Source organism: Fukomys damarensis, unplaced genomic scaffold (assembly GCF_012274545.1).
Source record: "Fukomys damarensis isolate Sample0158 unplaced genomic scaffold, DMR_v1.0_HiC HiC_scaffold_25, whole genome shotgun sequence".
NCBI lineage: Eukaryota > Metazoa > Chordata > Mammalia > Rodentia > Bathyergidae > Fukomys > Fukomys damarensis.
The window spans coordinates 36,510,486-36,524,627 of record NW_022900937.1 but is presented as its reverse complement, the minus strand read 5'-3'; the positions used below and the strand labels follow the sequence as shown (position 1 = coordinate 36,524,627).

The 14,142-nt window shown below is 44.1% G+C and overlaps 1 protein-coding gene across 10 annotated transcripts in view; it reads left to right on the top strand.

Moving 5' to 3' along the window:
* Kidins220 (kinase D interacting substrate 220) overlaps window positions 1–14,142 on the top strand; it is a 72,091-nt gene that overhangs the window by 40,822 nt on the left and 17,127 nt on the right. For all 10 annotated transcript variants that reach the window (XM_033756168.1, XM_033756172.1, XM_033756170.1 and 7 more), the window contains 2 exons: window positions 9,368–9,546; window positions 11,409–11,635. In XM_033756168.1, the coding sequence (XP_033612059.1) occupies window positions 9,368–9,546; window positions 11,409–11,635 (406 nt within the window). The remainder of the gene's footprint in view (window positions 1–9,367; window positions 9,547–11,408; window positions 11,636–14,142) is intronic.

Genomic DNA, 14,142 nt, shown 5'->3' with positions numbered 1-14,142 from the left:
ACATTCTAGGTAGACAGTACAGTTACATTCATTACTGGGATCTTGTACCTTTACATGCTAGGTCTTGGTTCTCATTTTTTCCCCTTGTCTCCACCCTCCCTTCACCCCCTCCTCCCCTCCCCACCTTCAAACATTTTAATTCCATTTTTACATTTTCTCATATTTTTTTCCTTTTCCCTTATTCCCCTTAAAGGGTGCTGGGGAGGGTGGGTGCGAAGCCTCACTGTATCCTGCAGTGCTGTCCTCTGTCCAGACGTTTCGCTCCCAGTGCCGTGCAGCCGAAGTGTCTCTCACCACAGCTAGGGGCCCTGGGCAGGATGCCTGTCCATGCCCACAGCCCCACCGAGGATACAGCTTCTCTCCACCCCCAACCCTGAGGGGTTTGTACCTTTTTGTTCTCATCTGGACATTTGCATTTGGCTTGAGCTGGGCAGCTTTGTGGTCCTCCCTGAGTCCCGCTTCGCTGCCCTCCTGAGGACTCGGGATGTCACTGCAAAGTCCTGTTTTCTCTTTTGTGGTACTCATTATGCAACCCAGAGGCACTGTGCTACTTAGCTGCATCCCCAGGACCTTTTTATTTTATTTCATTTTTTATTTTGAGGCAAGGCTTTGCAAGGTTTTTGTTGCACTAAAACATTTTGATTGTATACATTCCTTAAACAAATACTGGTTGTGCTGGGGGCTTCTGCTCAGCCCTGACCTGGGGCCTTGTCCCACTCCCCTCCATGGAGCCAGGCCTCCGCAGCTGCACACAAGAAATACAGTTATAAACTGATTTTATGGTTCATTTCCAGATATAGTTTTTCAGTTTTTAATTGCTGTACTTGTGAATATTTAAAGTGATGTATCAGTGAAACATTACCTCAGGTAGAAATTTTCTAGACTGTTGAATGTACCTTTTATATTAAAGCAAGCTTCTTAGTGATCTCTATAAAACCCCAGCTACAGTGCTTTATTCTGTCCTAATTGCGTCTTGCAACTGCAGCGGCTTCTGTGTGGAGTGCATCAGCAGCCGCATTTGTGACTTTTGGCACCTGAACAGCTGTGCCTCGTGAGCTCTGCACTGTTTTTATGTCTGTTAAGGACGTGATTTTCTTCTGGGTGGCTTCTCAGTAGCTCTCCTTTTGCTTTTAATAGGATGACATTGATTTTAAAATACTTTCTCAGAAGTGAAATTCAAATTGTCATTTTCAGCATTTTATGCAAACGTAGTGCCCAAAAGTAATCTTAAATATTTCAAACTTGTATATTTTTATTTTTAATTAATTAATTAATTTTTTGTGGTACTAGGGATCAAACTCAGGACCTTGCACTTGTGAGGCAGGCAGCAACGCCACTGAGCTATATCCCTGGCCAAATTTGTATATTTTTAACTTTAACCTAAAAACCCATATATTAAACAAGACTATTGGTAAACACCAAAGTCAGTTTTTTAGAATACAAAAATGTTGGGTATGTTAAAAAAAATGATTACACGTACAGGTTTATAGTTTATGGTGCAGAATAGCTTGCGTATTTATATATTTTTATCAAACCTGATTATTAACTTGTGTATTTATGTATTTTTATCAAATCTGATTATTGAAAAATTCAGATTTATCCCCCAAATTAACTAAGCCTTTAGAGATCCAGGTGGCTGATTTTTTTTTTTCTTGAAGTTAATTTTTCAGTGCAGGTTTGTAGTCTTAGAATTTCAAATCAACATATTTTAAGGCTTTTAATGATGCAAAACAAGCAGAAGGCTGGTGAGCCGTGACCCAGGTTAGGTGCTGACATCGGGAAGCCCGCAGGTGGGGTGTTGCCCTGTGGACTTACGGCCTTGGTGTTTGGTGGGAGACAGTGCAATCAGTGCCTCTTGAATTTTTGATTCATTGCAGACAAACAATGGGAAAGCAGTTTAATAGGAGGTTGAATTTCCATTTTGTTCTTTTGTAAAGCATGACTGCACTGTACATTTATCAACACTGACAAATGAATTATCTAATCTTTGCATCGCTTTTAAGTTTACTGCCATCTTTTTCTCCTAAAATAAGTCTTCTCATTGTCTTTGTCCTCTTCATCTTCTAAATATATTTTCTACTTTTACTCTTAGTGGAAATCTTTCTCCTGGGCCCTTTATAGCTGAGTTACACCCCCAGCCCGCTCCTAAAAATTTTTAAAATTAGCTTTGGGGACTAGGTAGATATGAAGAAAAAGGTTGGTTTTAAAAATTGGTGTTCTTAGGGCTGGGGATTTTGCTCAGTGGCACAGCACCTGCCTCACAAGTACAAGGTCCTGAGTTCGATCCCTGCCCCCCCATTGATCTTACAAATTTAGATTTCAATTATTAAATACTAAACAGAAGTTAGGCTCTGTACTTTCTCAACATTAAATCTTTTAAGATAACTAGTATAAAGACATTTTTATTTTAATTTGAAACATACTCACAGGCTGACTTTTGCGTTCAGAGCATCCATTCCCTGTGTCTGTGACTCAGTCTTACTGCAAAGTGCCTGCTTCTGTATGTGTGATAAATACGATGGAGGGCTTTTGTCTCTGGAGAGACTGGTGGCGTGATTAGTGTTGCCTCAGACAGCTATAAAAGCCTGATCTCATTTACTTTCATCTGAACATTTAAAAATATCATACCATAGCGTAAACCTCTGACACCAAGAGACTGTGCTTTTTAAGGAAGATACAGTTTTCATCCTGAGTGGGTCATGCACCTATTCTTAGACTTTCTCTCCAGTGGAAACTGTTTCTCCAAGCAAAATCTTTGCTAGAATTCCAAGAAAGAAAGCCGAATTAGTATAAATTAACCCACTCAAAGTATAACCTTTTTTTTTTTTTTTTTTTTGTACCGGGGATTGAACTCAGTTCCTTGTGCTTGCGAGGCAGGCAGCGGAACCACTGAGCTAAATCCCTGGCTTACAACATTCTTAAATGCAGTCATGTTAAAGATAAACTGTTGAAGAATTAAAGATTGAAGAGCTGTAGCGATGCCTGGACTTGTGTTGCTTCCCTGGGAGTGGCCGCAGTCCCTAGAAAGTCCTCAGCATAAGTAGACGCAGTGTTGGAAGCACAGGGCCTTCTGCACAGCCCCAAGGCATTGGTAGTCGCATGAGCAGTGAGGCTGGGTCAGTGGCCGGTTCTCAGGGCTGCCGGGAAGGTGGGCGCTGCCCCCCAGACAGCCCAGGCGCCACACAGCCTCTGCTGAATGCAGCTGTGTAAGCACAAAAGCGCAGGCCTGGGTTTTAACATGATGAACCTAAGTGTGCCCTGCACATGGAGAGAGGCTTTATTTCAGAGCCCACAAACCACTGAAACCCAACAAACCTGTCACCCCAGCACTCTGCGAGGCTGAGGCAAGAGGCTCACAAATTCAAGCCCAGCCGGGGAAAGTTAGTGATGTAGCAAAACCCTGTCTCATAGTAAAAAATAAGAGAGGAGTGGAAGTGTCGTTCAGTGTGAAGAGCCTGGGTTCACTCTGCAGTACTGGAAAGGCAACTCCAGGATGACTTCCTAGCAGGGGCTGGTGTGTTCATCTTCAGTTTGTCCCACATACTATGCAGCAGCATGCTTTGTGATTGTATTTTGAGGAATTCAAATCATGCAAGTCCTGAGGTGAGGGATTTGGGGCCCTGGGTGGGCAGATGCAGGCCCGGCTGTACATTGTGTCCTGGTGCCAGGGGAGGCGTCTCAGAGATTGAAGTAAAACTGCATGGGATACTGCGAAAGAACTTCCGCTGCTCTTTCTAGTCTTTGTAACCTGCAAAGGTGCACTTTTCTGATTGAATTTACATAAGAAAGGAGGCCAGCCCCCAAGTACCTTCCTTTTACATAATACACGCGTGGAGTCAGGGCCTCGTTGGCATTGGTTCAGCCTGAGCATTACCTTTTTGAGCTGCCTGTCTTACACTCTCTGCTTCAGGGCCTTTCTTACCCCTGTGTTGCCCACACTGCAACCTCATTGCCCAGTGCAGCTGCACTGCAGGTGTCTGTGTGGCCCAGGGCTTCCTTCCCTTCTTGCTGGGGAGAGGACAGTGTCGTCCCGATGGTGAGGTGGGGAGCTGCTGTGGATCCCTACTTAGAAGTCAGCACTGGTGCCTGTGACCCAAGGAGTCTGCAGTCCAGAGAGTTTGTTAAAGGGTTGGTCCCATATCATCCCTAGTTTATAGTGACCAAGCATTTGGTTTTGTTGTATCTTTTAAAAAATGAATCTCGTTGCTTTGTAGTCAGACCTTACAACTTTAGTCTAAGTTACTGAAGATCCTTGAGTTTGGTATAGGAAAGTCGCTGACGTAAGTAAATGCTGTATTCTTGGTGCTGAGGGCTAACTCAGTGATAGAGCACTTGCTTATCCTGCACAAAGCTCTGCATTTGATCCCCAGCACTGAAAAAAAAAAATTACTTTCTTCTGTTCAGAAAACAGCCAGGTTGCGTTTCATGTAAGCATTGTATTTCTAGAAATCACTTTTCTCACAGGTGCATTTAATGGAAAGCCTCTAAGGTGAAAACATATGGAAAGTTTGTATAATAGTTTTGCTTTGTTTTTTTATTTTCTTTGAGGCAGGGTCTTGCTTTGTGGTTCAGTTTGGCCTTGAACTTACTCTGTAGCCAGCCTGAACTCATGGCGATCCCCCACCTCAGCCTCCTGAATGCTGGGATCACAGGTGTGCACCTAACTTCCCAAAGTGAATGTGATGGTCTCTGTCAGGGAAGCAGGGAGACTGGGGTGCTGTCTCTCGTTAGTGTCTCAACCCCTCATTTCCCTGCCTCACAAGACCAGTGTCTTTGATTGCAGCATTTTTATGTAAGAGAGAGCATTTTAAAAAATAAGATACTTAGGAATAAATTAGGCAACCTTTAATTAAAGGTGATCTAAACAAATGAGAAGACAGTCCATGTTTATGAGGAAGGAAAAGGAAGTATTAGGATGGCAGTACCATCCAAAGTGATCTACACATTCAGTGTAGTCTCTGTCAAAATTCTAGTAGCCTTTATTTCTTTTTATAGAACAACGATGATCCTCACATTCATAGGAAATTGCAAGGTATACCTCAAATAACCAAAACAGTTCTGAAAAACCAGAGTAAAACTGGAAGGCCCACACTTTACAGTTTTACAACCCAGCTACAGAGCTGTGGTGGTCAAAACAGTGTGGTAGTGGCATAGAGATGGACATGTAGACTGGAAGGATAAAGAACAGAATTGGGAGTCCAGAAACCCAAGCCCTGTGGCTAGTTAAACTTTTGATAAGAGTGCTGGATCCATTTGGCGGGGAGAGAAAGAACAGCCTCTCCCGCAGCTGGTGCTGGGACAACCAGATTTCCACATGCAAAAAAAGAATAGGACTGGACTCCTACTTACCACACCCCACGTACAGCGATGAACCTGCTCCTTTCTGAGCGCAGGGCTTTTGTCAGTATTTGAAAGGGTAAGGTGAAAATTCTTTTATTCTAAGAGAACAGAGTTCTCTTTTTTTGTTGTTTTTTTGGTACCTGGGATCAGTCTCAGGACCTTGTGCTTGTTAGTCAGGCGGTGGAACCACTGAGCTAAATCCCCAGCAAGAATAGAGTTCTTCAGGAAGAACACATTTTGTGTCTGGCATTCATTTGCTCCACAGATACTTCTTGACCAGCAGTGTTGCACCAGTGTTCGCTCTGGGCACGCAGGATGTGGTGGTGAATGAACCAGGTTTATAACTGACCTTGATGTGATGGAAGGGTCTGCAGGGGGCGCTAAGCAGGAAGAATATGAGTGCCTTCCAGTTTGATAGGTGACTTCCTGAGGGCGGATGGGAGTAATGTGGTGGTGGTGAAGGGGAAAGTGGGACCGGCTGCCAAGTGCCTCAGGACTGGGGTGCCTTCATAGGCAGTAGTGGGGTGCATATGACTTTCTTGTCTTTGCTTCTGACTCAGGTTACAACTGTGCTGAGTGGCTTTTTTTCTGTCTGTGTCCTTCCGTCTCTTAGAATCTCCATAGCATTTTGTGCAGAAAAGATACTCAGTAAATGAGCCATCAGTGGTAGAAAGTACTTGAGGGGCTCCTAGATATTCAGTTTGTTTCACTGGGATAGAATCCCAAAGCAAATTTGTGCTGGGGATGTAGCCTGACTGGATGCTTGTGTAACATGTGTAGAGCCCTGGGTTCAGTCTCTAGCACTGCACGCGCACTCATGGAGAGAAAAGAGGGAGGGAGGGAGGGAGAGAATTTACCTTAATTTTGGACTTCCTATCGAGTAATGACATTGCTAAGCAGCTACCTTCAAACAAAATATAAGTAATGCCTTCTTCACAAATTATGCTCTAAAAATTGGCTTATATTTCAATTTAAAATAGAAATTTCTGTCTAATTTAAATTTTCATCTTGAGTAGAAGTGCTGTGAATGGCTTATGTAATTTCTGCCAAGGAATCCATATAGACGTTCTATAAACCACTGGCATTTAGTGTCACAGTGCTTTAACCTGCACTGATGTTGGTGTTACCAGGTGCTGGTGGCACGCAAGGAAATCACACCTAAACCTGTCAGGAGCTCCTTGAAACCTGAGGTTTTAGAGTGCTTTACGTGGGCCATTTAACTGCTGGCAACTTCAGTTCACATGATCGTAGTCCAGGAAATGGAAATTCACTCTTACTTGAAGAGTTCTTTAAATGCTGGCCTTTGGAAGAACCCGAGAAATAAAGGCCCATATGACTTGATTGCCCACTGCCAAAGGATGATGCTTTACATCGGTGTGCTCCCAGAGGAGTGGCGCGGAGCTCTGAAGGTTAGCGGCCCGCCTGCCCGCCGCCCACAGCCGGGAGAGCTGGAGGGCTGCTGGCTGCTGCTGAAGGGCAGCATTGTCCAGAACACTGTTCGCATTCAGGCTGGCCGCTGGCATGAACATGCAGTTAATTTGTTTTATGTGATTCGTCAGCTGTGCGTTTTTATATAAATCTTTCTAGCCTTTCTTCTTTGTGAGTGTGGGAGACTCCTCAAAGAGGCAAACTGCCTTTTTAACTATCTCAGTTCTGAGGTTCTGGCCACTGGAGCACACAGTCCAGTGCGGTCATTCTCCAGGTTTTCTGTTTCATTTAAATATATTTAATAACCACTTTACGTGCTGTTTGACTTCATGAAAAGTCATCCCATTTCAGAGAGCTTTTCTTTTCTGGGTGTGTGTGAGTCTCTGAAATGCGTCAAGCCCAAATTGCTCTTTCTTTCCTCACTAGCCTGCTGTTCTGTTCTTGTTTGCTAATTTTGTTCTCAGGATTTTCCCTTAGATGACTTTTAATATTTGGCTACTAGCCAAGTACTGAGTCTGAACAGAAGAGCACTGGTCCCAAAGAAATCGAGATGGTCACTTAGATCAGAGTGAGGTCCCCACTTCTCTTTGGAGGACTCCCCTGCAGCTGTACTCACTCAGCACAGCCTGGCATTTCATCCAGGTGACTTCCACGCTGCGATCTGAGGGACATTGGACACCCGGTAGGCCACTGTGTCCAGCCGCACACTGCCCTAGGTTTGGTGCTCACATGTATCCCCTAGTGGTCAGCACAATCACCTGTGGCTTCCATGGGTCTCCGCCCAGTCTTTTGATAGCTCTCCCTTCACCCTCCTCCTCCCACCTCCCCACTTGCACAGAGAACCTTGACCTGCTGTTCGTAGAATGAAAACGACTCTCTGTGCACGTCGGCACACGCCTGTAATCCCGAGTCTCAGTGAGCTCCCGTCATGGGGTAAAGAAGGGCTGGGGCTGTAGCTCCATGAGAAGCCGTGGGTTCAATCCCAGTACCACAGAACAATGACAGCACCTGTGCGCTTGTGTTTGGCTAGAAGTTTCCTCAATGTAGTTTCTGAATTCGTGTGTCTGTCACTCATGCCTGTCCACTGCCGAGTGGAGAGCGCTGTGTGGGGACCAGGGCTTTCTCGTCTTTCTGCTGTTAGCAGTGGGGAGGTTTTCATCCTCCTGTGGTGCAGCTTCTCCCTGGGTTCTCATCCTCCTCTCTCCAGTGCACCACACAAGTGGCCTCTGCCTGGCCTTGTGTCCACGACCACTTCCACCACCGAGCAGTGGTCTCAACCCCCCATGGTGGCAGGCCTGACAGTGCTCTTACCGAATAGGGACTCTGGTTTCTGCATTCAGGGAGCTGCCTGACACAGTGTTGTTGGTTTGAAATCAGCTATGTAAGAAAGTCCATGGAGTAAAAGACCAAGTGTGTTAGTAATAATTGTGTGATTAGTAAAAATGTGTTTTTATCCCCAGTCCACTTTTCTGTATTTCATGTATTCTTTTACAAGAGAAAAATAAACCTTTTGCGTGTGTGTATGCTGAGGACTTAACCTAGGACCTTTGCATTGAGCTATATCACAGCTCTTTTTCTTTTTAAAATTGTTTTTATTTTGAGACAGGGCCTTGGTTCAAGACAGTGTCGGGCTGGGCTCAAACATGCAGTCTTCCTGCCACGGCCTTCCAAAGTGTTGGAATTACAGTTGTGCACCACCTTGCCTGACTAAAACCTCTTTTAGGAAGAGCCTGAGCTGGAGTATAGCTTAGCAGTAGAGCACTTGCCTGGGTTTGATCCCTAGTTCTGAAAAAAAAAAAAAAAAAAAAAAAAAAAAAAAAAAAAAAAAAAAAAAAAAAAAAAAAAAAAAAAAAAAAAAAAAAAAAAAAAAAAAAAAAAAAAAAAAAAAAAAAAAAAAAAAAAAAAAAAAGATGAAAAAGAAGTCTGTCCTAATAGTTTTCTAGTTTTTATAATTTACTTAAAGTTCTTAGTTTTCTCTGTAAAAGGAAGAATCATAGTATTCTGTTTTAAAATCATAGGGTCCAGAACCAAAGTCTCCCCTAGGGGTGTGATTTAGGGGAGGTTTTGTTTTCATTTTTGTTTTTGGCACGGTCTCGCTGTATAGCCCAGGCTGGCTTTTAACTCATGGCGATCCTCCTGTCTCAGCCTCCTAAGTGCTGGGATGACAGGCGTGCACCACAATGTGTCTGGCTGGAGCCAGGGTTTAATCTCTGTGGGGCCCACTGTCTTCCTTGGTCCATTGATGTCACCCCTGTTGTGCTACTTTCCTTCCTCCCTTTCCCAGCAGAAGTCCTGCCCTGACTCACCATTACTGTGGTTGTTTTGTAACTATACCACTTATTTGGATTTCTTTTCTTTAAACATTTTTTAAAAATGAAAGTCAGGTGTATAATGTGTTGTTTGTGCAAGTGGCAAATATTTTGTTTTTGTTTTTGTTTTTTGGTACCGGGTATTGAACTTGGGTCCTTGTGCTTGTGAGGCAGGCGGTGGAACCACTGAGCTGCATCCCCAGCCCCTAAGTGACAAGTTTTAAGTTGTACAGAGTTAGACTTTCTCATAGTGACAGAAATGACCCTTTGCCTTTCTTTCTTGTTTGAAGGATATCGAAGAATATTCCAACAACTAAAGATGTTGAGCCACTGCTTGAAATTGATGGAGACATAAGGAATTTTGAAGTGTTTTTGTCTTCAAGGACCCCGGTTCTCGTGGCTCGAGATGTGAAAACCTTTCTGCCGTGCACCGTGAACCTGGACCCCAAGCTCCGGGAGATTATCGCAGGTGGGTGTTAGGCATTCTTGCTTTTGACTCTCTGAAGTTCTCAGAAAGTTTCTCCTACTTCGTGAAAAGTCAAGACGTTTGAGCTAAACATACCACACAGGAGAATGAATAAAATATAAGAGTTTGGGAATGTTAAGAAAATGTTAGCTGGTGTGGTGAAGCACATGTGTAATCCCAGCACTCAGGGAGGCTGAGGCAGGAGGATCACAAGTTTGAACCTAGCCTGGACAAATTAGTGACTTAGGGAGACCTTGTCACAAAAGAAAAAACAAAAGAAATGGGCTGGGAATGTAGCTCAGTGCAAAGGCTCTGGGTTCAATACCCAGTGCTATTACCCAAAAAGAAGTTGTGTGTTAAGTTCCCACACCTTCCCCAGAGGTCTTTGGAGCTTGGGAATCTGATTGCTTTTAACATGTGACAGCGGCTCTCGGATGCTAGTCCCTTACAGTTTCCTTGTCTCTCTCCAAAGGAGGAAGGAAATCTTCATGTTTAATCTTTAACTTCAGGTGGAGACTGGAGCTGGAGGAAGTGATTCACTTGGAGTCAGGAAGTGCCCAACACCTGGGGCTTGAGGCAGAGAGATTTATTTGATTCACTTTGCAGAGGTTTCGTAGTCAGCGGCTCTAAGGTTGAGCGGCCTGGAAGAAGAGCATCAGAGGAGAGACAGTGCATGGCAAAGAAGGCAGGCAGAGGGCGCCACAGTGAGGCAGCAAGCAGTAGCAGCCCCGCTCTCTGTCCCTTACAGTCCACCAAGGCTGTACCCCCTGAGGGCGGTAGCACCCTCACCCAGGGGACTTCCCAGTGTCCACACCCAGAACTCAACCCAGTCAGAAACCACACGCCTACCTGCAGCATCACACATGCCAGACCCAGCCACCTCCAAAAAACCCCCCATGACCGCCTGAGGCTTGGGGGACATCTAGACACAGCCATAGCCCCAGCCTTCATCAAAATGCCGTTTCTCACAATGTAGCTGGCCTGCCCTTGAGTTTCCCAAGAATTAGGAAATGGTCACTTCAGAGCAGCTCTACAGGACGAGCAAGGTGAAAAGGGGCACAGAAGGGTAGGTCAGTGGGGATGTTCACGGGGGCCGTTCTGCAGTGGGGATAGAACGGTGCTTGCCAGCGGGAGGGGCTGGTTCTGATTGGAGGGGAGGAGTGAGTGGCCTGTGTTCACCAGTGGAGAAGTGCGTGTGTCAGCGGTCCCTGTGTGTCACGTGCGAGGCACTTGCTGAGCATGCACAAGGCCCTGGGTCCAGTGCCCAGCGCTGTGAAAGTTAAGTCAGTGACAGTCAGTGCCTGCGTGCTCCGTGTGGGCACCTCTGACAAGGCTGGTGTCCACATCGTTTCCTGCCTGGATTCTGTCACTTGGAGATGGATGAGCCTTCTAGTTTGAACCCCAGCAGTCTTAGCTAAGCTTGCGTGAGTTAGCATTTGACTCCTCCAAGTCCCTGTGGCTGGTGACACCAATGAGCATAGGATTGTTGGTGTATCCCGTGCCCGTATCTTTTTAAAAGTCAGAATACTTAAGGGCCAGGGATATTGCTCAGTGGTGCTGCGCCTGCCTGGCAAGCACCAGGTCCTGAGTTCAATCCCTGGAACAACAACAACAAAAACCCAGAATAATTAATAGGGCAGAGAATAACTGATGAGTAGAGTCCAGATGTTGTGGCTTCTCACAAAAGCTTTTGTACCCAACAGTTGGGCTTCTCGAACTCAGGTTCAGGTTCAGTGGTCAAGATTCCTGTCCCCTTGAATCCTCTGTCCCTGCAGAGAGGGCTCCATCCCACGTCGGGCAGCCAGTGGGTGGGACTAACCCGAGTGTCCCCGGCTTCTCTGTCCCGGCCTGGTGGCCTTCTGCAGACGTCCGCGCTGCCCGGGAGCAGATCAACATAGGAGGACTTGCCTACCCGCCCCTGCCCCTGCATGAAGCTGCTCCTCGGGCGCCATCGGGGTGCAGCCAGCCCCCCTCCGTGTGCTCCTCCTCCACGTCCTTCAACGGGCCATTTGCAGGCGGGGTTCTTTCCCCGCAGCCCCACAGCAGCTACTACAGCGGCATGACGGGCCCCCAGCACCCCTTCTACAACAGGGTAAGCACAGGCCCTCCGCGGGTGACCAGCAGCTTCTTCAGGGACCGCACGGGTCCTCCGTGGAGGGTTCTGTTTTTAACATAGGTAAAGGTAATGTTTAAATGTAGAGTATGACTTTTGAAAATCAAAAGATTTACTTTGCATGTTTGTGTGCTCTAGATCTCAGAAGAATCTGAATGTTACTGATGCTTGCAGTTTTTATTTTCTTGATAAGAAAGTAAACTCTGCAAGGCCATCCGTGACTATCCATTGCTTTGCAAGAATCTGTTTCTGGGGCTGGGGATGTAGCTCAGTGTTGCCTTACCTGCTTTGCAAGTGCACGGTCCTGAGTTCAAATTCTGGTACCAAAAACAAAATCAATTTCTCTTTTGGTACACCTTGTAAAATAACTTATATTGGCATTTACAACAATGACCAACTGAACGAAATTCCTATAGTAATTCATTATATCTACTTAATATAATTTATATCTTAAATGTGAGAGAATAATGGAAAAATACTGCTTGTAAGGCTCAGATTGATACCACCAGTTAATACTGCCAGGCTCCCTTTTAAAATTTTTATTTCAGATTATCTTCAGTTATGTATAATTGCTTACTCAACACAAATACATAGTTTTCTAGAGGAAAGCGCAGTGATCAGGAGGTCAGGCCTTACAGGGTTTATTTGGCCCAAGCTGTCTGTTCTCAACTTTTGGCCTTAAACACTAATATTTCTTGTAAGAAAAAGGTTGTGGACATAGCATGCTGCTTCCTAGATCTGTACCCTGAGATTGGTTGCAGTTTCTGATTTTTGTTGTCTCCCTCTATGGACTAATTCAAGAAAATGTCAGTTGCCTCCCTAAATAAATTTTATAGAGCTGGAAAGAAAGAGAAGTTTATGGTAAATGTGGCCAAAAAGGAACTCCAGAATTTAAACTTGGAGTTTTTGAAAAACACCGGCCATGTCAATAGTTAGGGCTGCTCTTCCTAAAGGCCCTGGGGATGTTGTTCCTTGTCTCTGTTTAGTCAAAAAGAAAACACAGTGAAACAGTGGTGTTTCATAATGCATTTCTACCCTTATAAAAGTGAGCTGTGTGGTAGGCAACACAAAATGCAGATTTTTATTTGCCCGTCTCAAAATCTGATACGATTTTGCGGGGTCAGCTGCTGTCAGTTGAAGTTTTGAGACTAAGAAGTTTATTTTTTTTTGGTACCGAGGATTGAACTCGGGTCCTTGCTCTTGCAAGGCAGGCCACCGAACTGCTGAGCTAAATCCCCGGCCCCAAGAAGTTTATTTTTTAAAAAAATAACAGATCATCTAGGCTGAATGAGATCTTATGTTCACTGATTTTAAAAGTAACAGTAGGGCTGGGGATTTAGCTCAATGGTTCAGCCGCCTGCCTCGAAAGCACAAGATCCCAAGTTCAATCCCCAGTACCAAAAAAAAAAAAGATTTTGAAGGCCATGAAAGTAACAGCATTGTCACCGGGTTTGGCCGTGCACGCCTATAATCCTAGCCAATTGGGAGGTGGAGGGAGGAGCCTTACAAGTTCAAGCCCCGCCTATACAATTTAATGAGAGCCTGACTGAAAAATAAAAAATAAAAAAGGTTGTATGGGTAAAAAATGAGAACCAAGTTCTGTCATGTAAAGTTACAAGATCCCAATGATGAATGTAACTGTTCTGTATATCTAAAAAGTACCAATAAATTCAGTAAGATATAAAAAAATAGAAAAGGCTGGGATGTAGCTTAGTGTGAAGGCTGGGTTTAATGGAATTATATTAATTTTAAAACATTTCAGATGTTCTTTTTTTTTTCTTTTTATTGAGTTTATTGGTACAATCTAGGTATACAATACAGTTATATTCATTATTGGTATCCTGTACCTTTACATAATAGGTCTTGATTCTCATTTTTTCCCCTTGTCCCTGCCCTCCCTTCACCCTCTCCTCCCCTCCCCATTTACAAACACTTTATTTTCATTTTTTCAATTTCTCATATGTTTTTTCCTCTCCCTTATAACCTTTCCCCCACCCTTCCCACTTTCCCTACACCTTTAGCTCTTTACTTCCTATTTCACATTATTAATTATCTCATTAGGATCCTGTGTACTATTACAGTTTTTCACACCAGAGAAACTATTCAGTATTTCAGTTAAAGAAATCTCTGTATGAACCTTAAAAATAGGGAATCCTAAAATAAAACTAAAAAGGAAAGTAAAAGAGAAAAGGCAATGATGTAAGATTAAAATAATCCTTAATTCTGAAGATGAAAATGGTCCCTTAACATATTTAAATTGCTTCTTGCTCTTGTAGTCTTATCTTATTCTTTTTTTTCCATTATTTAGAGAATACTTTATTAGTTTCTGTAATCAAACCCACATAGATATGACCTTACATATTTAATACAGTGCATTACTCCTGTACAAATGGAAAAAAAAATTTACATTTCTAGACCAATATGCCTGTCCATTTCTGTACAATGCCAACTCAACACAGCAAATTGGGATAACTTTCCAAAGTTGA